This window comes from Alternaria novae-zelandiae (genome assembly GCF_023758075.1).
Source record: "Alternaria novae-zelandiae strain BMP 2774 chromosome Unknown scaffold_7, whole genome shotgun sequence".
NCBI classification, from domain to species: Eukaryota; Fungi; Ascomycota; class Dothideomycetes; order Pleosporales; family Pleosporaceae; genus Alternaria; species Alternaria novae-zelandiae.
In genome coordinates this window covers 1,424,912-1,445,457 of record NW_026056967.1, presented here as the reverse complement: position 1 = coordinate 1,445,457, position 20,546 = coordinate 1,424,912, and the positions used below count along the sequence as shown (strand labels likewise).

General features: G+C 52.1%; 8 protein-coding genes across 8 annotated transcripts; 5 read left to right on the top strand and 3 right to left on the bottom strand.

Moving 5' to 3' along the window:
* Positions 1–1,735: 1,735 nt before the first annotated feature.
* Positions 1,736–2,698, top strand: J4E88_004488 (uncharacterized protein; the record flags this gene model as incomplete). Its single annotated transcript, XM_049398133.1, has 1 exon — positions 1,736–2,698. The coding sequence occupies one exon, from the start codon at positions 1,736–1,738 to the stop codon at positions 2,696–2,698; it is 963 nt and encodes a 320-aa protein (XP_049256578.1).
* Positions 2,699–3,212: 514 nt separating this feature from the next.
* On the top strand, positions 3,213–4,001 carry J4E88_004487 (uncharacterized protein; the record flags this gene model as incomplete). Its single annotated transcript, XM_049398132.1, has 1 exon — positions 3,213–4,001. One exon carries the CDS (start codon positions 3,213–3,215, stop codon positions 3,999–4,001), a length of 789 nt encoding a protein of 262 aa, XP_049256577.1.
* A 404-nt stretch (positions 4,002–4,405) lies between these two features.
* J4E88_004486 (uncharacterized protein) lies at positions 4,406–7,891 on the top strand (the record flags this gene model as incomplete). Its single annotated transcript, XM_049398131.1, has 3 exons — positions 4,406–4,563; positions 4,632–6,399; positions 6,446–7,891. The coding sequence occupies 3 exons, from the start codon at positions 4,406–4,408 to the stop codon at positions 7,889–7,891; spliced, it is 3,372 nt and encodes a 1,123-aa protein (XP_049256576.1).
* A 340-nt stretch (positions 7,892–8,231) lies between these two features.
* Positions 8,232–9,613, bottom strand: J4E88_004485 (uncharacterized protein; the record flags this gene model as incomplete). Its single annotated transcript, XM_049398130.1, has 4 exons — positions 8,232–8,392; positions 8,451–8,744; positions 8,795–8,865; positions 8,916–9,613. The coding sequence occupies 4 exons, from the start codon at positions 9,611–9,613 to the stop codon at positions 8,232–8,234; spliced, it is 1,224 nt and encodes a 407-aa protein (XP_049256575.1).
* Positions 9,614–10,300: 687 nt separating this feature from the next.
* On the bottom strand, positions 10,301–11,794 carry J4E88_004484 (uncharacterized protein; the record flags this gene model as incomplete). The annotated part of the gene is made up of 4 exons (XM_049398129.1): positions 10,301–10,845; positions 10,894–11,426; positions 11,515–11,659; positions 11,731–11,794. The coding sequence occupies 4 exons, from the start codon at positions 11,792–11,794 to the stop codon at positions 10,301–10,303; spliced, it is 1,287 nt and encodes a 428-aa protein (XP_049256574.1).
* An 858-nt stretch (positions 11,795–12,652) lies between these two features.
* On the top strand, positions 12,653–14,511 carry J4E88_004483 (uncharacterized protein; the record flags this gene model as incomplete). Its single annotated transcript, XM_049398128.1, has 6 exons — positions 12,653–12,736; positions 12,796–12,923; positions 12,975–13,188; positions 13,235–13,484; positions 13,530–14,292; positions 14,352–14,511. 6 exons carry the CDS (start codon positions 12,653–12,655, stop codon positions 14,509–14,511), a joined length of 1,599 nt encoding a protein of 532 aa, XP_049256573.1.
* A 255-nt stretch (positions 14,512–14,766) lies between these two features.
* Positions 14,767–16,452, top strand: J4E88_004482 (uncharacterized protein; the record flags this gene model as incomplete). Its single annotated transcript, XM_049398127.1, has 4 exons — positions 14,767–14,955; positions 15,007–15,275; positions 15,326–16,172; positions 16,225–16,452. 4 exons carry the CDS (start codon positions 14,767–14,769, stop codon positions 16,450–16,452), a joined length of 1,533 nt encoding a protein of 510 aa, XP_049256572.1.
* Positions 16,453–16,480: 28 nt separating this feature from the next.
* Positions 16,481–18,709, bottom strand: J4E88_004481 (uncharacterized protein; the record flags this gene model as incomplete). Its single annotated transcript, XM_049398126.1, has 2 exons — positions 16,481–17,778; positions 18,226–18,709. The coding sequence occupies 2 exons, from the start codon at positions 18,707–18,709 to the stop codon at positions 16,481–16,483; spliced, it is 1,782 nt and encodes a 593-aa protein (XP_049256571.1).
* Between the last annotated feature and the right edge of the window lie 1,837 nt (positions 18,710–20,546).

Sequence of the window (20,546 nt, the reverse complement as noted above, 5' to 3'; positions counted from 1 at the left end):
GAGGAGTCGTGGTCACACGAGGTGCGCGATATGCAGCAACAAGCAAAAACGGTCGGGGGAGAAGCGTGCGATACATTCCAGAAGAACAAGCGTCCAGCAAACAATCTTTGTACTACCCCAGATTCCCTCCACTGACGTACAGGTACCTGCGCAAGCTTCAACCGTTCTCATCTTAAACAGCCAGCCACCCTGAATCACCTACATCATGAAGTCTTCACGATTCCGCATGGCGGCCAGAGCACCTTGGAATCTGGTAGAGCACGTCTCGTTCCTCTCAAACGCGCGCCGGGATGACATCAATGACCTCTCGATAGACCGATTCGGGTTGGTGTGAGCGCTCGGACCTGACCGTGCGCTGAGATCGAGGAGAAGCCAGCTAGCGTGCGTCTGCCAGATCACCTACGTCCATGCCTTCTCGACTACCTAGGAAAGGGCGACCCAACATTTGTGCGCAGGCTGCTGCTTTTCCCACCCACTCTTCTCATTTCCTTGCTTTGACGGGAAGTTGCTCGTGCGTCAACTGTCGGATGCAAAAAGCTCCTTGAGCCATGTCTGCCCCAAGCCGATATGGGCCGGTCCGTACGTAGCGTGCCACCGGCGTGTGCTATAGCATAAGTGCAGCCACCGCCCGGCAGATGTTGCACACTGTCTTGGAATCGTCCGTGCGAGCAACTCGCATATTCCCTTCATCGTGTGTCTGTTTGGTAGCAACAGCTCTGAAGCCAGTATCAGTGCGACTTTCAAACGTCTCGTCGCGATACCGATACCAATGGCCCCTCTCGCAGCGAGGTAACACGAACAAACCAAAGTACTTGCCGCAGACTTCGCAGGGCATTATCGCAAGCCATCATCGTTCGTTCTACAATGACTCCATCTGGAATCTCTTCATTAGTGGTGTAACATGACAGTACCTTTTGTCAAAATGACGGTCGCATCTCACCAGGAAATGCAAGACAGTTCAGCGAGACCCTACACAATGAGATAATACTTCCGTCATCTTCCAGAGCCATTGAAGGCGCATGGGAGAGTATTCGTCTTATACCACGGCCTTGGTAGCCGTGCTGGAAGAGGTCACTACGTTCCGAGCAGCCGACGTCTTATATCTCAGTGACTGGTGCGAAAACAGGTCAAATCATTTTCGATTTTGTGACTTTTCCGATTGGCTCACATCTTTCGATGCAATGAATGTGGGCTCTGGCTAATGTACGTTTTAGTAGAAGTACGGTACACACTACGTTAGCAAGAGCTGTAGGTACCCCTCCATCATGGCATTCTGGGCGCGCCTTGACTGGAGCCAGGAGTGCAACAGGATCGACCGTCGTTCCGTTCATCGGGTTCATCTAGATGTGATGAAGAGGCTAAGATACCGATGAAGTCACAGCGACGCCTTTCTTCCACGCGGCTTCTGATAGCTTCTATGTGCCTACTAGAATCCACATCTTCTACACTCGATGAAGGCTTCCGGTCGGGTCCTAGGACACACTACAACATGCCGGCGTCCTTTCGGCCATGAGGTAGGAGTATCTAGGCCCGAGAAGGAGCGCCTGACTTACCCCAACAGGTGTCTACGGAAAAGGTCTGCCAAATACTGGACACTACTACAATTCGTGTATGACGCAACGCGACCAGTGTGACATAATGGGAGACGGCGATGTTATATGAAACCGTGAGTATGATATCGCAGTAATAAGAATATACTGATTTCATTCCACTATCTTCACGTCCAGACTTTACAATGCGTCTCACCCCATTTATCTTCGTGGCATCAGCCACAGCCCTTCCAACCATTTTCCGCATCCGAGCCCTCCTCCCCGAAATATCCCTCCCAATTGACTACTCTTTCGGCGTGCGGGTACCAACATCTTCCAACCCATCATCATCCAACCCTCTAGCACTACTTGTGAACGGTTACACGGTCAAAATCCCACTCATCGCCAGTTCAGGTACTCTCGTCTCCTGGATAGCCAACTACGCAGACGGAAAGGCATACAACACACAGTTCACTTCCATCAACCCCTCGGCGCCTAGGAACATCACCACAGACTCCGACTCCACCTCCCAGCAAGGTGGAAACAGTGTCTCAAACGCCACAGCACTGGCAGATGGCCGACAAGCTCGCGTGATCACAACATCTTTCTCTTCAGGCAACGCCGCATCCGCCGCAGCTGCCGCCCTCGATGGCACAAACTCCGATTCCACATCCTCATCCGGCGCCGCAAACAGCACAGCGGTGGCTACAACCAATGCCTTAGGTGAAGTCTTCATCTTCACCTCCGCCAACACCGCCAACGCCCTAAACTCGCAGTCCATCAAGAACGCCAAAGGCGCTGAAGCAGCATCCTCCTGCGCCGCCGACTCCGGTCCTGCTGCGTCCGCGCAAGCAGAGCAGGTTAACAGCCTTTACATTCCCATTGGAACGTTTTCAGACGGCAAGGAAACGCAATGGCTGAAGAGCTCGGCTTATGCGGCGTGTGCGGCGGGTGTTGATTCGCCGAATCAGGGGGGTAGTTCGAGTTCGGGGAGTCAGTCTAGTTTGACGGGCGTGAAGAGTAGTGTTACTTGTAACGGGGCGACGAGTAGTGATCAGACTAAGAGCACGACTTATAAGGTTAGTGTTAAGGGAAGGTATACGTTGTTGAAGGGCTTTAATGGTGCGGTTGGTGGGCAGAGGGTTGCCGATAGTAAGAGTCAGTGTTAGATGCGTCGTGGGTGTTTGATCTGCAGCGGGCTTTGTAAAGCTCATTCAAGAGTATAGCTGTATCTTCTTGATTTTAACTTTTCACTTAGTTGGATGGCATGTCTTGGATTTTGCAATATTTATCACAATGCAACAAACATCGACGTTTCACTTCATCATTCCTGCCTTTGTGTGAGCATTATCACATACCCTCTTTAGCTATCACAACGTTGTCGACATCGTTCTGTTCTCTCTACTGCGTATCTTCATATCCTGCTATCTGAAGAAACTGGCCCTGGTCCCCTTTCACTTTCACCTTGGCAAATTCGTGCGCACCTTCACCTTCTCTCACTCTGCACTGACGCTACTAATGTCAAGTCGCACAGTGAATACTGTCTCCCAGATTGGACTAGCTTGACGCGCGCTCCGCTTTGATAGAGACAATAGCAGAAGCTCAATTGCCTTTACGATGTCAAAGCGCTTGCTTCGGAAGATACTCACCTCCACATCGTCAAGCCCATTTGCACATAGCGACATGGCTGACTTACTATCTTCGTTAATTCTCACACCTCTGGCTAGCAGGACGCCATCTCCCGACGTCTCGGATTTGACATCGTCCCTCCTCAGCTCATATCCGCTCCAAAAGACACTCTGGCGCAACCCATACTATCCCATACATGGCCACAGCCCTCTGCAAGCCGAATACATAGTGCCTAATGCATTGCCAGATGAGCGCAATGGGGAGGCGACAAGTCCCTTGATGTATCGAGACTCCTCCACACCACTCTCACAGGAGCCAACGTCGTCCTCAGCCAGCCACGACAGCTTGACTACTGAGGCTTTCGAATCGCTTGAAGTCGAGCAGGGTGATACAGGCTATCGAGGTCCAGCGGCCAATCTGGTGGCCAGCAGACTACCGCGGGTAGAGGCTGATAAGATGGCCCAGCGTCGTGAAATCGAAGACGTCTACAGCATACGAAATATTTTGAACAAGAATCGACAATGGGAAGATCGCATGGCGGTTCTGCTGGGTGAAATGATGTTGGCAAATGGTATCAATCGACATCTAGGGGCTATAGAGGTGGGATATTTGCCCGAAGATGAACACACAATGGGAAAAGGGACAGTTGGTACAAACGGGCACCGAAGAATGCACGAATTCCTGCACAGCAAGGAGAAGAAGAGGAAACGAAGTGTTGAAGACATTGGAGATGAGATCACGGATGATAAGAGCACCAAGAGGACGCCGACAGTGCCTCCATGCATATTGAGGATGCACGCAGAGAAGAAATATCGACACTTACCCAGCAGACATACCGGATGAGCACAACATGGACCTGGCATACACGAGACAAGTCAGACGCAGACGGAGTACAGCGCAGTGAACCCACTGTCGCGTCTGCATGATCACCCCAATGTCACCCAAATACGCTACAACTTCAGTCTGGATGGACGAGTATCGGCAGATTCACCGCCTTGAGATGCCGATTATCCGCAAAGGGTGGAAAAGGAAGTTTGACTGCAAGATGGGACCAAGTGGAGATGAGTGGGTAATGGATCATGGGGCAGGGAGCATGGGCCTCCATCGCCAAGATGCGGGGAGAGCTCCTCCCCAACACAGCCGGAGCCATGCAAGGTACCACAGCTGCTGTAGCGTGCTGTTGACGTTGTCGACATTGCCACACCGCCTCGACCGAATTCCAATCCCCATCTCCAGCCTCATCCACCATGGGAGGAGAATCGCACCGCAACATGCCCGTTCCCGTGGCCAAAGACTACCCACAGCTGGCGGCTGGTCCCGTTGGCAAGCAGATCCACAGCATCTACCAGAGCCGACTGAGGCAGTTCCTCGATGCAGGACAGTACAGGGAACAGAGTCTGATTGGGTGAGTTCCGAGCTTCACGCCTTCCTAGTTATCTGTCTCCAGCTCCAACATGCTCATACGTCATGCAGCAAGCTCACCGAAGCTGTCGCGTCCGGTACCGACTGGGTGAAGCTCTCCGTCTACTCGCCCCCAAACCTATCGCGCCCGCTCTTTAAGGAAGCCACTTCCCATGCGTTCCACCCCACCAAAGTCGGCGAGTCATTTGGCCCCAGTTGGTCGACTCACTGGTTCAAGGTCCAGCTCACGGTGCCCAAGCACATGCTCGACAAGGAACATCTTGAATTCGTTTGGGACGCAAACAACGAGGGCCTGATCTGGACCGAAGATGGGCACACTGTTCACGGACTCACCGGTGGCGGCGAACGCACGCAATGGATCCTGCCCAAGGAGTTCAGAGACGGCAAAGAGCATACCTTCTACATCGAGATGGCCTGCAACGGCATGTTCGGCAATGCTCCCGGCGGCGACTCGATTCAACCACCAGACCCAGACAAATACTACACGCTGCACACTGCTGAGGTCCAGGCGGTCAACCTGGAGGCGAGAGGGCTATACTTTGACTTCTGGGAAATTGGAGATGCCGCTCGCGAGTTCCCAGGGGACTCGACGCAAGCCCATGATGCCCAGCAGGTCGGCAACCGCATCATCGACACTTTCATTGCGGGCAATGGAAGCCAAGAGAGCATCAAAGCATGCCGCAAGATTGCGGCTGAGTACGTCGGCAAGGACGTAGACTCGCACAAAGTATACGAGACCGACCAGGAGGCTATCGTACACGGTATCGGCTACTGCCACATCGACACGTGTTGGCTCTGGCCATTCGACGAAACCAAGCGAAAGGTCAACCGATCCTGGTCGAACCAGTGCGACCTCATCGAGCGATACCCCGAGCTTCGCTTCTGCTGCTCACAAGCACAGCAATACAAGTGGCTCGAGCAGTACTACCCTTCCACGTTCGATCGCGTTAAGAAGAAGGTCAAGGAAGGCAGCTTCCAGCCCATCGGTGGTAGTTGGGTCGAGCATGACACCAACCTTCCTGGTGGAGAGTCGCTCATCAGGCAATTCTTGTACGGTCAACGCTACTTTGAGAGCAAGTTTGGCCAAAGGTGCCGCACTTTCTGGCTGCCGGATACTTTCGGATACTCGACGCAATTGCCACAGATATGTCGCATTTCGGGTATGACTAGATTCCTGACTCAGAAGCTGAGCTGGAACAACATCAACAATTTCCCACATACGACATTCAACTGGGTCGCGTTGGACAACAGTCAGGTCATCTGCCATATGCCGCCATCTGAGACGTACACGTGCGAAGCGAACTTCGGTGACGTCAAGCGCAGCGTCACACAGCACAAGTCGCTCGACCAAGACAAGTCATCGCTGATTGTCTTCGGCAAAGGAGATGGAGGCGGTGGTCCGACATGGCAGCACCTTGAGAAACTCAGGCGATGCCGTGGTATCAGCGACACTGCTGGTCTGTTGCCTCGCGTCAAGCTAGGCGACTCAGCAGACGACTTCTTCGACCGCCTGGAGAAGAAGGTCGAGAATGGTACTGAGCTCGTGACATGGTATGGCGAGCTGTACTTCGAACTCCACCGTGGTACATACACTACACAGTCGAACAACAAGCGCAACAACAGGAAGTCGGAGATCATGCTGAGGGACATTGAGTACCTGGCGACTTTGGCGACAGCCAAGAACGGCTTCGGCAAGAAGAGCTCGTACAAGTACCCGAAGAAGGACATTGATGACATGTGGGAGAACGTGCTCTTGTGTCAATTCCATGACTGTCTGCCTGGAAGCTCCATCGAAATGTGCTACGACGACTCCGATCGGGTATGTTGCTGATCCCCAAACTTGACTCCACGACTGACTTTTTTAGATTTACGCCGAAGTGTTTGCTACTGGAGAGAGGCTGCTTTCCGACGCCCTTGCTGAACTCGGCTTCAACGATGAGACTAGCTGGGATCAAGACACCAAGCTATTCGCGATAAACACCTTACCATGGAGCCGTACCGAAATCATCAAATTGCCGAGTGAGGCAAGTCGAACGAAGTATAGTCCTCCAGGGGCAGAGTACGGTCTTGCTCATCGTAACGGATCTCAGAAGGGTTTGGGCGCTCTGGACGTGTTCCCACTCCACTCTGCGTACCCTGCTCAGAAGGCGACTATTGAGGAGATCCATCCCAATGTTTACGAACTCCGCAACTCGCAATTTGTTGTACAGGTCAACAACGGTGCCATCACCTCACTCTTCGATATTGCCGCCGATCGCGAACTGATTCCGAAGGGTGCCAAAGCCGGTCAGCTTGTCATCTACGATGACAAGCCACTCTACTGGCAAGCGTGGGACGTTGAAGTCTACCACCTCCAGTCCCGCAAGGAACTCGAGCCTAGCAAGGTGACCATCGCGGAGAACAGCGTTCACCGTGTGAGCCTGGTAATTGAGACGAAGGTCTCAGACAAGTCGTGGGTCAAGACGACCATGAGTCTACCTGCAGCCGTAGGAAATACACCCAGTGCTATCGAGTTTGATGCAGAGATCGAATGGCACGAGACCATGAGGTTCCTCAAGGTCGAGTTCCCAGTCGATATTGTGAATACAGAAGCCAGCTACGAGACGCAGTTCGGCATCGTGCGCCGACCTACCCACTACAACACCACCTGGGACATGGCCAAATTTGAAGTCTGCTGCCACAAGTGGGCCGATCTTTCCGAGGCTACCTACGGTGTCTCGATCCTGAACGACAGCAAGTACGGTTTCGCAGTCGCCGGAAACGTTATGCGTCTCTCTCTTCTCCGCTCTCCCAAGGCCCCCGACGCCCACGCCGACATGGGCAGCCACAAGACTCGCTACGCCATCTTCCCCCACAAGGGCGGTCTAGACGAACGCACAGTGCGCAAGGCCTTTGAATTCAACAACCCACTCAAGATTGTTGGTCGCCAGGGCCTGCACGCCCCGCCATCCGCCATGCACAGTGGTCTTCTGAACCCCTTCCACATCTACGGTGCACCCAACCTTGTGCTAGACACCATCAAGCGCGGCGAGGACGACGAGGATGTCAGCCGTGGTGAGTTGCCGATCAAGAAGGGTCATTCGATTATCCTACGTATCTACGACAGTCTGGGCGGAAAGAGCAAGGGTGTGCTTACCTGGGGGGATGTCGATGTGAAGAAGGTGATCAAGGTCAATGCGCTGGAAGACGAAGAGGGTGAGCCGCTGGATATAAGCGACATGCGGGTAGGAGCGGAAGAAGTGAAGGAGAAGGGTGTGCCAATCGAGATTCGCGCATTCGAAGTGGCGAGTTACAAACTGTTGTTGGCGTAGGTATGGCATAAGTATGGCGATTGGTGGGTAATGAGTAATGAGAGTATATGGTATAACATGGACGGTCCTTCGATCACTGGAAATGTTTTTGTTGGAGTACTGTTTGGGTGATGAGCATACATAGTTGGCATCAGGCATAAACAATATTACGTGTCGTATCCAGTACGGTCAACGCGTTATTCGAGATCAATGTGAAAATAGTGTCATTGTGTCCAAAACGCCTATAATGCCGTATCCCATGCTCTGTGCATCGATCGATGCCATCACGCTACCCTGATCCTAGAGTAGGCTGAGTTGCACTCGAGGACAAGCATTCCGCTCGCCTTGCTGGAGTGCAGACCTAGTGGATGCGATCCAACTTGAGCCTGTTCCTGGCAATCTTGTCATCGACCGAATCTGTCTTGCCAGTGATGCGTGTAATGTGCGTGTTCTGATTATCGACCTCCTCACCCATCGCGCGACCGAGTTGGTTGAGGTTCTTGGCCATGCCATGAAGTTGGTCTGTGAAAAGAATTCTGTTAGAATCCACACATCAATGGAATAGACGGAGAATACGTACCCAAGTTGTTATCGATTTCGTTCTCCATCTCATCGTCCTCCTCGTCAGCCTCGAACTGGAACTTCGAACGTGCAGCCAGCGAGCTCTTGTTGTTGCCTTGTGGACCACCGCCTGTCGCCAGCTTACGCTGGGCTTCGTTTGCGCGGGCTCCAGACTCCCACTTGGCCCGGTTGGTTTGTTCTCGGGTGTCACGGTCGCGTGCGTGCTGGTCCATGGCTTGTTGCATTTGCTTCTCGCGCTTCGAGTTGCCTGTGAAGGGGTTGGGGACGATGGAGAACATGCTTGCGTTGATGCCTGGAGTCGGGTTAGTCATGAATGATACGTGTTGAGGGGTGCGTCCTTACGGGCCAGTTCCTTAGTCTGTCCATTTGCTCTGTCGCTCTGGATAGAGGCAAGGTCGAGATTGCGTTCCGTGCTAGAGACGAGTTAGCTGTGTATCAGCATGTGAAGATGAGTCCAACGTACTTATGAATACGCTCTCCCTGTGCTGCTAGTGTGCCTAGAGTCCCTCGACCGGTTTCCAAAGCCTGCTCAGCTAGACGGAGAGCGTTTCTGGTGCTCGCAACATCTTGCTGCTTCATGAACTTGATCTCTTGCTTTGTGGCATCGATGTCTTCCTCTTCTTGTTCTTCAGCCGTCAATTGGCGGTCCTCGTATGCTCCGTAGCCACCAGGCGCAGAGCCATAGCCACCGGGAGCACCAGCTCCGTATCCGCCACCGGGCGTGCTTCCATAGGCACCGCTTTGACCCAGGGCGCTGGGCTGCTGAGGCGGTTGCGCTTGCTGGCGTTGGGGAGCGTTGCCGAACAGCTCGTTGCGGCCTGCCTCGGTGCTCATGGTGTCGTTGGACGCAGTTCTGCCCAGGCCTCCGTAGCCGCCGGGCCGCTGTGGTGCGCCTCCGCCATAGCGATCAGCTCCATAGCCTGACTGTGCGCCGTAGCTGCCTCCTTGCGCGCCATATCCGCCGGGTCGCTGTCCGTAGGTCTGGCCCGGGCCGGTCACAGCCGGCGTCTTCTCTTGGCGGAAAGAGTTGTCCTGGCCTTCGTTCGAGTACGAGGGCGGTGGTTGTGCGTATGGGTCCTTGCCTACAGGCGCGGCATACGGGTTTTGGGCGGCTGGGCTCTCCTTGCCGCCCTTGTCCTTCTTCTTGGAGAATAGACCCATGATTCAGGTGTAGAGTTTTCGGTGTGGTGAAGAAGACGAGGAGATGAGTCGCGTCTTGTAGGCGTCGACGTCAGGGGTGGGTGCGGTGAGGGCTGACGGGTCGGGGAGCACCAAGGGAATTGTGGGGTGCGTTTCCAAGGTTATCGATTGGGCGAGCCAAGGTTCAGGGTCTCGCGGCGGGAACTCGAAAAGTGAATGAAGGAAGGCACGAGATGAAGAGGCGATGCAGTAGTATATGAATGTCACAGGTAGAGGAAGTCGCGTTTGAGCAATGAATGTTTTGCTGCGTCTGGCGTTTCAATCGTAGGAAGCGCCCAATGCCGCTAGCGAAGGCGGAGCCCTGGGGTGAGTACGCCACCGCTTGTGGCTGAGGGCCGCTTGCAAGGAACTGCTCGAAATAGCTACAAGAGGCGTTCCAACCGTGGGTTCGAGTAAAAGCACGAAGAACAAATCTGCAACTTGCTTCGAGAGTGTGTCCTGAGCAGCGCATTCCAAACTTGAATGCGAAGATTGGTAGGGCTGTCGCATGGTTGGGCCCACATCATTTGGTCCCTGCAGCCGCACTCAGGCACCGCACCTAAATTGGCCTTTTTAAGGTCCACCCGTACGCATAGGTTGAGCCCTCCGACATTTACTGGGTATCTTTCGTCCTGCAATCTATAGCGTGAATAGCAAGCATGCACGATGCTACGTCGTCCAAATCGCGCTGTCCTCCTCGTGTGTAACCTCGCCGTCCGAAGAGGGTAGATCCTCGTGCTCCTCTTTTGTCCAGATCTCGTTCCCAGTCACCACCGGGAACGAAGTCAGGACACGGCTAATGTCTCCCCACCATACTTCGCCAAACCTTCGATACCAATCCACTGTAACCTTCAGACCCTCATCAAAGCTCGTCTTGGGTTCCCAACCCAGTGCGCTCAGCTTGGACCCGTCCGTCGCATAGCGCTGGTCGTTGAACGGCCGGTCTTCAGTGTGCTCGACCCATTTCGACAGCTCGGCAGGGGAGTCATGGGATATTTCGAAGACATCCAGCAGCCTGCGACATATGTCCGAGTTCGATATCTCGTCTTTGGACGCGATGTTGTAGATCTGACCAATGTCGCCTTTGTGAAGTATGGTGTCTAGCGCGTCTACGATGTCCCCTGCGTACAGATATCGTCTTGTGGGGGAGCCGTCGCCGTGGAGTAAGAGCTTCTGTTTTCGTTGTAGCAACATGATGAACTTTGGGATGATCTCTGCACAAGTCAGCTCAGTCATCAACCCTAGGATCTGGGATGGCCTACTCTCAGGGAACTGATGTGGTCCATATACATTGTTCGCACGAACGGTGATCAGCGGCAGCTTGAAGCTACTCCTGTATGCGCTGACCATCATCTCTGCTGCTGCTTTACTCGCCGAGTATGGATTTGTTGGGGCCAGTATGCTCGTCTCGCCCAGGTCTGCCGCTCCGACAGGTACATCGCCGTATACCTCATCGGTCGAGATGTGTATGAATCTATTGACACCATGTTCTCTCGCCCTCTCAAGCAGAACATGGGTGCCATATACATTGGTGTTCGTGAATTCGTATGAATTGCCAAAGCTAAGGTCGACGTGCGATTGTGCCGCGAAGTGGAAGAGCGTGTCAATTTTGTGTTTTCGCAAGACGCGCTTTACGTCCGCTGGTGACGTTATGTCGCCTTGTTCGAATGTAAAGTTGGGTCGTTCATCGAGGATTCGCGTGTTGTTCAGCGCAGCGCAGTAGTCCAGCTTGTCGAATGATACGACATTGTAGTGTGGGTATGTGAGCACCAGATGCCGTACGAACCAGCAAGCTCTATTTTGTTGAGTCAGTCGTGATGCATCAAAAGACAAGATCAAGAGACGCACAGCTCACAACTTCCCGTGCTCTCGTCGCAACGTACATGAAGCCAGCTCCGCCAGTTATTAAGATGTTCTTTGCATCAGGAAGAGGCTCGAAGTTGGTGCTGCCAATAAGTATCGGCGCCTGCTTCCATAGTTCCTGCTTCACATGCGATCTCGCATTGAGAACGGTTGACCGTCGCCGGCCTGGTGCTGTTAGCGTCGGGGTTGGACTGTGCCTTGCATTGCATCGTGCAGGTGCCCAGGTGGAGACTCACGCTTTACGCCATTGGTGCCATTGGGCACATAGTGGGCGCTGTCAGAGCCTTGGGTGGAACCCATAGTAGCGGTAGCTTGTGTTGTCATCTACCAAGAGTCGTCGAACGCTTGCATGACATGCTCGAGTTTAACATGCAATAAGTTGTACTGGTCACGTATGCGCGCTGCTGCCGCGTGTCTCAAGCACGAGCGCGATACGGCACTAACCTGACGCGGAGATGCATCCGTCATTGCGCGTTACGTCATCAGAATGGCGAAACTGTCTAGGTGCTCAACACCAGCTGGGCGAGAACGCTGCATCAACACCGCATATGCCCGCATTCCGACACAGCGAATCGTTAGGCCCCGATACATACCATGCATTGGAGCTTCTTTGAGCGAAGACCAGCCGTTCCGGATCCGTGAATAACATACCTACCGCACCGACAGACGAGCCGTAACAACGCTATGCATCAATTAGAACCAAAGGCGCATATTCTTCTTCCTCGAAACCAAGGATCATCTCCCGCTGGCCAGCGGAGTCTGTTCCACGTATTTGTAGCTCAACGGAATCCAGCACAGGAGACATGACAGGGACTGCGTTGCACATACCCCGCTTCTCCCCCAGCCCGTCAACACCTATCTACGCGTCTCGTAGCTTTCGCAGCGAATTGGATATGTCGGCGCGATACACATGTTGCGGATTACGCATTTCTCTATTTCCGGCCCTCCCGCGAACAGCCAAAGCGGGCTGCCCCACCACGGTAATGTGGGGATGATCCCCAGCCGCAGCCTTCGAGAACGAAGCAACGGATGTGATTACGTGAAGGCGCGTGTATAAGCTTCTCATCTAAACATCATGACCATCGCTGTCATCAAGCTCTCTGCACCCACCAGCTTCTCGGTCTACTATTGAGCTAATCGCCTTTTTGTATTGCGAGCATGTGGGCTACTATTCTTCTTCTGTTGGGCATCATCGCTCTTATACTAGACTACAGTCGCATGCTGTACCTGAGATGGCGAATGGTAGTTGCTTACCCTTTGCCAGCTTCATGTCGGGTCTGTCACTAATACTACACGAACAGCCCCCAGGACCATTGCCTTGGCCCATCGTTGGAAACACGTTTAGTCTACCGGAAGAGAAGCCTTGGTATCTTATGGAACAGCTTTCGAAACGCTACAACTCCCCGCTTATCACATTCTGGATCGGGCGGTCAGTTCTAGAGCAAGTCTATCGTTGTGGACGGTGAATAACACAGCACAGGAGACCGACAGTCTGGATCAATGATGCATGGACTGCAGATGAGCTGCTTGTCAAGCGAGCAAACATCTACAACTCTAGGCCTCGCATGCTGATGTTCGCTGAGCTGATGTCCGGTCAAATGAATCTGCTGCACAAATACACGTACACGAAAGAACAGCGTGAACGGTTTCGCGACCTCCGGAGAGTTACCCACCAGGGTGTTGGGATACAGCAGGTGAGCGGAACGTAGATTTTCACTTTGTATATGCTAACGCCGCCAGATAAAACGCCATCGGAGCCTTCAAGACGACGAGAACAAGATAGTAGTATGCGACCTGCTCGAGACACCCGACAAGTTTGTATCACACTTCGAGCGATACGCTACAAGCGTCGTATCCATCATCGGCTTTGGACGTCGAATTGGAGACATTCAAGACCCTTTGATCACCGAAGTTATCGCTCAGATGCAGACTTCTGCTAAGATGGCCGTCGTCGCCAAGGACTTCCCGCGACTAATGGAAACCTTCCCATGTAATATTCGAAGCCACTTACTCAAATCCATGCTAACAAAGACAGGGCTGGCCAAGTTTCCCAATTGGATGGCTCCTTGGAAGCGTGATACTCGACGTTCAGCAAAGCCCAAATACGGCCGCAATGATTTTTTCTATGCTTTGGCTGAAGAAGCCAAGCAATGTCCAGAAGAGAACTACTCCAAGTACCTGTTTCGCGAAGCACCTCATCTCAATCTTCATCCTCTCGAAATCTCCAATCTCGCCGCTAACCTACTCGGTGCTGGAGCGGACACATCAAGTAGCACTCTACAAACAGCGGTGCTGGCAATGCGTGCCTTCCCCGAGACCCTTGAACCCGCGTGGGAAGAGCTAGACCGTGTAGTGGGTCGATCGCGAAGTCCGACGCTCGATGATGATCTTCCGTATCTCCGCGCTTTTGTCAAGGAAGTCTTCCGCTGGCGTTCGGTTGCGGTTATAGGAGGGACTGCTCATGCACCCACCCAAGATGACTACTACAACGGCTACCATATCGCGAAGGGTACCTGGGTGCAGGGCAACGTCTGGGCGATACATCACAACGAGCGCGAATTCCCCGATCCTGATCGTTTCAATCCTAGGAGATTCTTGGACACAGACGACAAGAGACCGTTTCCGGGGGAGAAGGGGTATATGACGTTCGGGTTGGGAAGAAGAAGTTGTGCTGGTCAAGCATTGGCTGAGCAGGGTACGCATCTCAGTATCGCACGATTGGTGTGGGCGTACAAGGTGGAGCCAGAGGTGGACCCAAGGACGGGGGAAGAAGTGCCTGTTGATATCTTCAAGTTCACGTAAGTCGTGTTTCGAGACCCCAAGGCTATAAAGCGTTATGGGTACTGACGTTAAGCAGGAGCGGATCGAACTGGCGACCCCAGCCATTCAAGGTCAGATTTACACCCAGACACGAAGAGATTAAGCAAACCGTTATCCGAGAGGCGCTGCAAGCACGGCAAGACTTGGCGAAGTATGATCGCGAAACCAAGTACACGTTCAGCACGTTCTACGAGTAGGGATTGGCTGAAATACGATATCATTCATGGATTGTATGTATGCGTCGACTCGCGAGGTCGATCAAGTCTCGAAATGGCAAGGTGTTGGGCATTTCCATACAGCTGTGCATAACACCCCTGCCAGTGCGGAGAAGACATGGGTTTCTCCTCACTGCCCCACGATGCTAACCTCGCATGACTCGCAAATCTCGCTGTATAAGGCTGTGATTCCTTCTTCTCGCAGATGTATGCCGGTCTGACCTCGCGCGCGCAATAATGGCGAAACTTCAGGAGACGTCCTTGTGGGCGAATCGCAAATGCTTACTCATATGCTCCGCCGTCGCTATTGCTAGCATGCAGTACGGCATTGATACTGCTGCAGTAGGCGGTCTGCAGGCCATGCCTGGATTTCTGATGGTCTTTGGGTATGAGGACCCGACAAGCCCGCTTGGCTATGGCATTGATGCAAGTTTACATAGCCTATAACATCGCGAAAGTTACTGACGCGCAAGATAGTCGACGGTGCAACAGCTCATGACCTCCTTGCTAAATCTAGGTTCGTGCGTATCTGCTATTGCTGCTGGTGTGTTTGGTGGCTACTTCGGTCGCAGAAAGGCCTTGTGGCTCGCATGCATCATTTGTTTGGCTGCAGTTTCGGTACAGATTGGCTCTACGTCCAAGGCCGGTTTGTACGTAGGTCGTCTGTTGCTAGGCTTCTCCAACGGCTTCTTTGTCGTATTCTCGACCGTGTATTGTAGCGAAGCAGCACCGGCGCATCTTCGGGAGTACGTTTCCGGGTCTCTTCGCGGACAATAGATATACTGACAATTGGCAGAATCATGGTCGGACTCTTCTCTTTCTACGTGAATCTCGGAAGCATAATAGGTTCCATCATCGACAACTACACTTCACGCTACCTCTCGAAACTCTCCTACCAAGTCCCCCTCGCCTGCATGTTTATTGTCCCGGTTCTACTCGGCACAACGCTTTTCTTCGTCCCCGAGAGTCCGCGATGGCTTCTACATCGTGATCAACATGATGCGGCGCGCAAGTCTTTGGAGCGTCTTCGCTTCGACCATGGCGAAGAGCTGGAGTTGGAGTGGGCGGAGATGATCCGTGGCGTAGAAGAAGAGCGTAGGCTTAGTCAAACCTCAGGCTTTCTCGATCTCTTCCGCGGTAACGACTTGAGACGCACGCTACTCTGTTGGGGCACAATTGCCAGCCAGTCAGCGAGTGGCGTCTGGTTCTTCATTGGTTATCAAACCTACTTCCTCGCCATCGCTGGTATCACGAAAGCCTTTGAATACAGTATTATGAACTCCTGTATCGGGTTCATTGGTGTTCACCTTGGTCTTTTCTCCATGAACAAATTCTTTGGCAGAAGGACGATTATGATTGCCGGGGCAATAGCATGCGGTTTATGTGAGCTTGCTTGCGGGATCGCCAGTAGCGTAAAGCCCAACTCAGTCGAGACTGGAAACGTGTTAGTGGCTTTTACGGCGCTGTTTCTGTTTTGCTATAATGCCGGGGTGGGCGTTGCGACAAGCCCTCTAGCGACAGAGCTTGTCAGTTCAAGACTACGAGCTTGGACAGTTGGCAGCGCGAATGCGCTTGGCTACTTCCTGGCTTGGCTGATCGGCTTTTGCTCGCCATACTTTATAAACCCTCAGGATCTTGACTGGGTAAGTAGCCACGCGATGGAATCTCCTGTCTATGACGCTAACACCATCGTAGGGCCCACAATACACGTACATATGGGCAGCTTCGAACTTCATTTGTGTTGCCTGGTTCTACTTCTTCCTCCCGGAGACGAAGGCGCGATCACTAGAGGAGCTGGATGAGATCTTCGAAGCTAGAGTGGCGGCACGAAAGTTCAAGCTGTATGAGTGCAGGATCGTGGAGGATGCAAAGCATGATGTTTTGGGGAAGGAGACAGTTGAGACAACAAAGCAAGCTGCTTGAAAAGCTACATATATGTCTTTCGTAGGTATCAGTTACTACGCATCTCTTCCTGCTCATCATCGTGAGGTACTTTGATCCGAACCCTCACAATCTCATCAGCGATCGTGGGCGGATCATCTGGCGCAGGGAATTCATAGGACATTTTCCATCCCAAAGAGGGCAAGGCCAGTACTTGTTCATGAGTCCGATCGGGATGCCAATGCGACTCCTGGAACCAGTCTGAAATCCATTGCCACGGGATCAATGCTTTCTCATAGCTCGTAAAGTCAGTCGTGGCCTTGTAGGTTTTCTCACCGATTGTAAAGATAGGGGATGAAACAGCGGGAGGATCGTCGCTGTGGAAAAACTTTGGAACAGCAAGACCGCTGACATCTGTGTAGCTCATTGGTGCCTTGCCTTGGTCAGCAATGAATTGGACAAATCGGACAGAACGCTCGCCGAAGACTGACCGCTCCCAAGAGAGACCGCATTCGGGAGATGGAAGAACCCTGGCTTCTTCCTCACTAGCAAAAGCTTCGCGCGTTTGACCTCGAAGGTCCGCGCACTTGAAGTCCGGGAACTTGTCGAGACAATGTGCCAGCTCATGAACCAGGACGACAGCGAGAAGAAATTGAGGACCCAGGTTTTGTACAATCGGTGGAGCGGCAGGCTCAGAAGTACTTGGAGTAGTGGCTTTGAGACTCGGATCGAGTATGTTGCGGAAGAATGAGTGCAATAGCACAGAAGGGCTGGTTTGTTTTAAGCCTCCCGGGCGATATCGCCAATCCGCACCCATCTGATCATCGCACCAAGCTACCATACAAGAGCGTATCTTGGTCTCTAGATCGATTTTAGGCCAGTTTGAAAGCTCCAAGATATCGTTATGACTTCTGTCCTTAGTCGCGTACGCTGTATACGCCGTTCGAAGGTCTTTGAATGCGAAGGTTAATGCCATATCCATGTCTTTCGGTGTACGATTGGATGCTTGCACCTTCCACGTCAAAACGCTAGCTAAGTTGCTAAGCTTCTCCTTCCAGTCGGCCATCAAGACGGATGGGTGTTCGTTCTGAGAGGTCGAGGTGTAGATAAGTGGTGGCGGGAAGTCTGCTGCGAAGGTCTTGGAAGGTGAGGTCGTGCTTCTCATTTGATGCCAGAAATACTGCAGAACTCGTTCATCGCTTACGAATCGACTGCCAAGCTGTAGAGCAGGCTTCATGTTATCGTACATGTTCTCTGAGACGCCAATGAACCGGTCGCGAGCGAAGATTGGTGCGATCTCGTTGCTGAGACTACTTGTACTCGAAGTGACATTGAAGAAGCCTTGTTCCTGGAGATGCTGGATCGCGGCTTTCTGTACGTTATCGACATGGCCTTTGAACTCGTGCATGATTGATAAGATACGAACTATCGTACTGCGCCCGTCTGAACACTTTAATAGTGATCTCCAGGGTATGCTTGCTGTTAGCAAAGTGTGTCCTGATGCGATGCTACTAGTCACGATGGATATGTAGATTAGTTTGCAGCAATCAACAACTTGAATAACCACACCGAGATGATGGGGAATTCGCAGGGCTTTGCAGTCATGGTGAAGTATGGCCATTTGTATGTAGTTCAGTGTACATCTCCATGCTCGCTCAAACGTGGCCATCAACTAAAGCCAAGCCAAGACACTGAGCGTTGCAGCCATTGCTAAGGCTGTCATACCGAGCTTTTGCGAGGCCAAGGTGCTTGTGCCAGCGTCTTGTTTAATCAGCAAGCTGTAGTAGTACGAAATTAGATGAGACGGATACATACCTTCAACATCGGGAGTCTCCGTTGCTTCAGCACCCTCCTCTTCTGACTCAGTGGTGGAAGGCGACGCCTCAGTGGACTCGGGCGTCCGAGTCTCTTGGGAAGTAGACGGTGTCGATACGACTCCGGTGTTGGATGATGACATCGCTGAAGTCGAGCTCGCAGACACGACTACACACGGTCCGCCCAGGAAAGGATACGCCGACGGGGCCATGTCGTTGACACATTCGAAGAAACCGTTTCCGTCGTCTGCCTCGCACCACTGGGTGCAGTCATTCAGGATACGGACCTCGGCATCACTGTTGCAGCAGGATGTGATGTTGACATCGTTTGGAGGAACATTGACCTGGCAAATCTGGCCTGTGAGTCCCGTAATATTGAGACCATTAGGAGCGATGTTTGGATAACAAGAGGTGGGTGTAGGCAGGGCTACGCTCGATGGGATCGGAACGATTTCCCATGCGGCCGAACTGAGTGTTGATGTCATGATGTTGTGAAAGATGCAGTCTCTGTGAAGAACGCGGAAACGAGAAATGAGCGAAGTAGGAAGGCAAACAGGAAGAGCACGATACGTGGTAATGCTCTTGTATATCTAGGTAGGTAGCAGCGATGCAACAAACGCGACGTCATCTGTCATACTGGAAGCCGACCGACCCGGAACGGTGTCTTAGTACACTACCAAGACAGAACAAGGCAGAATCAAATAACATCACCCTTTGCTGTCTCAGTGCATCGCCCACTCTGAAGCCGCCTGGGAGCGCGCCAAGAGCGGGCACGGTTAGCGCGGCACTACTGGCGCCTTCAGGTACCCGTGCCTCTCACACCTCTACTTGCAGTTATCCGGCAACCTTGCAATACGGTACGCCTGGTTATAGCGACGCTTGAAGTGATGTTATTGTTGTGGATTCGAAAAGGGGTAAGATCGTCGTGACTTTCGCATCAAACGGAAGATTGGATCGTTTTAGGAAGGTTGACGGCCATTGTATTACATATGTTTGTGCTATTCAGCCGCGTTTCTACCGAGAGCCTCATATCAAAGATTGATTCCGTTCAAAGAGCTCCCTTGTTAATATGATATGTAAGATAAGGGGCAGCCCATCATGATCGTCACACACGATGTTCAACAGCACTCGCTGCTTGAGGCTGGCAAACTCCAAGAGTGAGCGGCCAAGATTCGACGACAGACTGAATAGGCGTGTGCAACAGTCGTTATCAGCCACCCAAACAACTGTGTTATTTGCAGTCGGGGAGTAGTTCACCCGCTTCGAGATTTTGCACGAGTAACGGCTTCATAGACTCCAGCCCAAGGGTTGAACGACGTGAATTGTCGCCGGAAATAGAAAGAAGAATGGGATCTTCATGTCATCTCGCGTGAGAGTAACATATCAACAACAGTAATTTCCAATTCACATAAACTATTATTTAGCTATTTTGAAGAGACTGTATTTATACTCTACAAAAACCACTAAACTACAAGTTCTATAATTTAGAGATTGTCTAAAACCTAACTTCTTAACTTCTTAGATTTTCTACTTTGTCTAATCGTTATTTCATTAATTTCGCATCTACTCTACTATCTATTATCTACAATTACTAGAATGGCGAATCGCTGGACTAGTAAATCTGTAATGTGCTTCTTGTCTCTTTAGTAGAATCACCAGAACGGCAAATCGCCAGAGCAGGAATTCCGCAAATTTGCTTCCTATCTTTGTGTAGAATTGCCAGACCCGCAAGATACCAGGCGGCAATCCTACAAATCTAGTTCCCATCTTTCCGTACAATTGCCAGATCAGCAAGATACCAGGGCGGCAATTCTACAGATCTAATTCCAACCTTTCCGTAGAATTCCCAGAACGATACAATGCTAGAGCGGCATTCCTACAAATGTCATCCTAATCTTTCCGTAGAATTGCCAGAACGTCAAATCGCCAGGACGGCAATTCTTCAAATCCGTTCCTAATCTATTCCTCTTGTGGACGGAAAGCCCAATTCCTTTGTGCCGCAGAACGCACTCCCGCAACGGTCTAGACAAGCTTCCCGCGTAGTTCTACTAGGACAGACATGAACAGGGCTGCGAGAAGCTTCCCTTATAAGGGCGCTTCCCCGCAAAGCTTACAATACAATTATCACTTTTGCTAGGGCGGTAGACTCGTGGAACACGACACTGGTAACTGGCAGCTATGATCTGTACGAGTATAAGGATGTTGAAGTCTTGATTGAAGGGCCAGTCTAAGCTCGTTGTCGTTTGGTCCTACGTGTGCCCTCTTGCTTCACCGTGACCACTGGCTGCTCCTAGTCGGGCTCCTTATTTATACGCTTCCGCT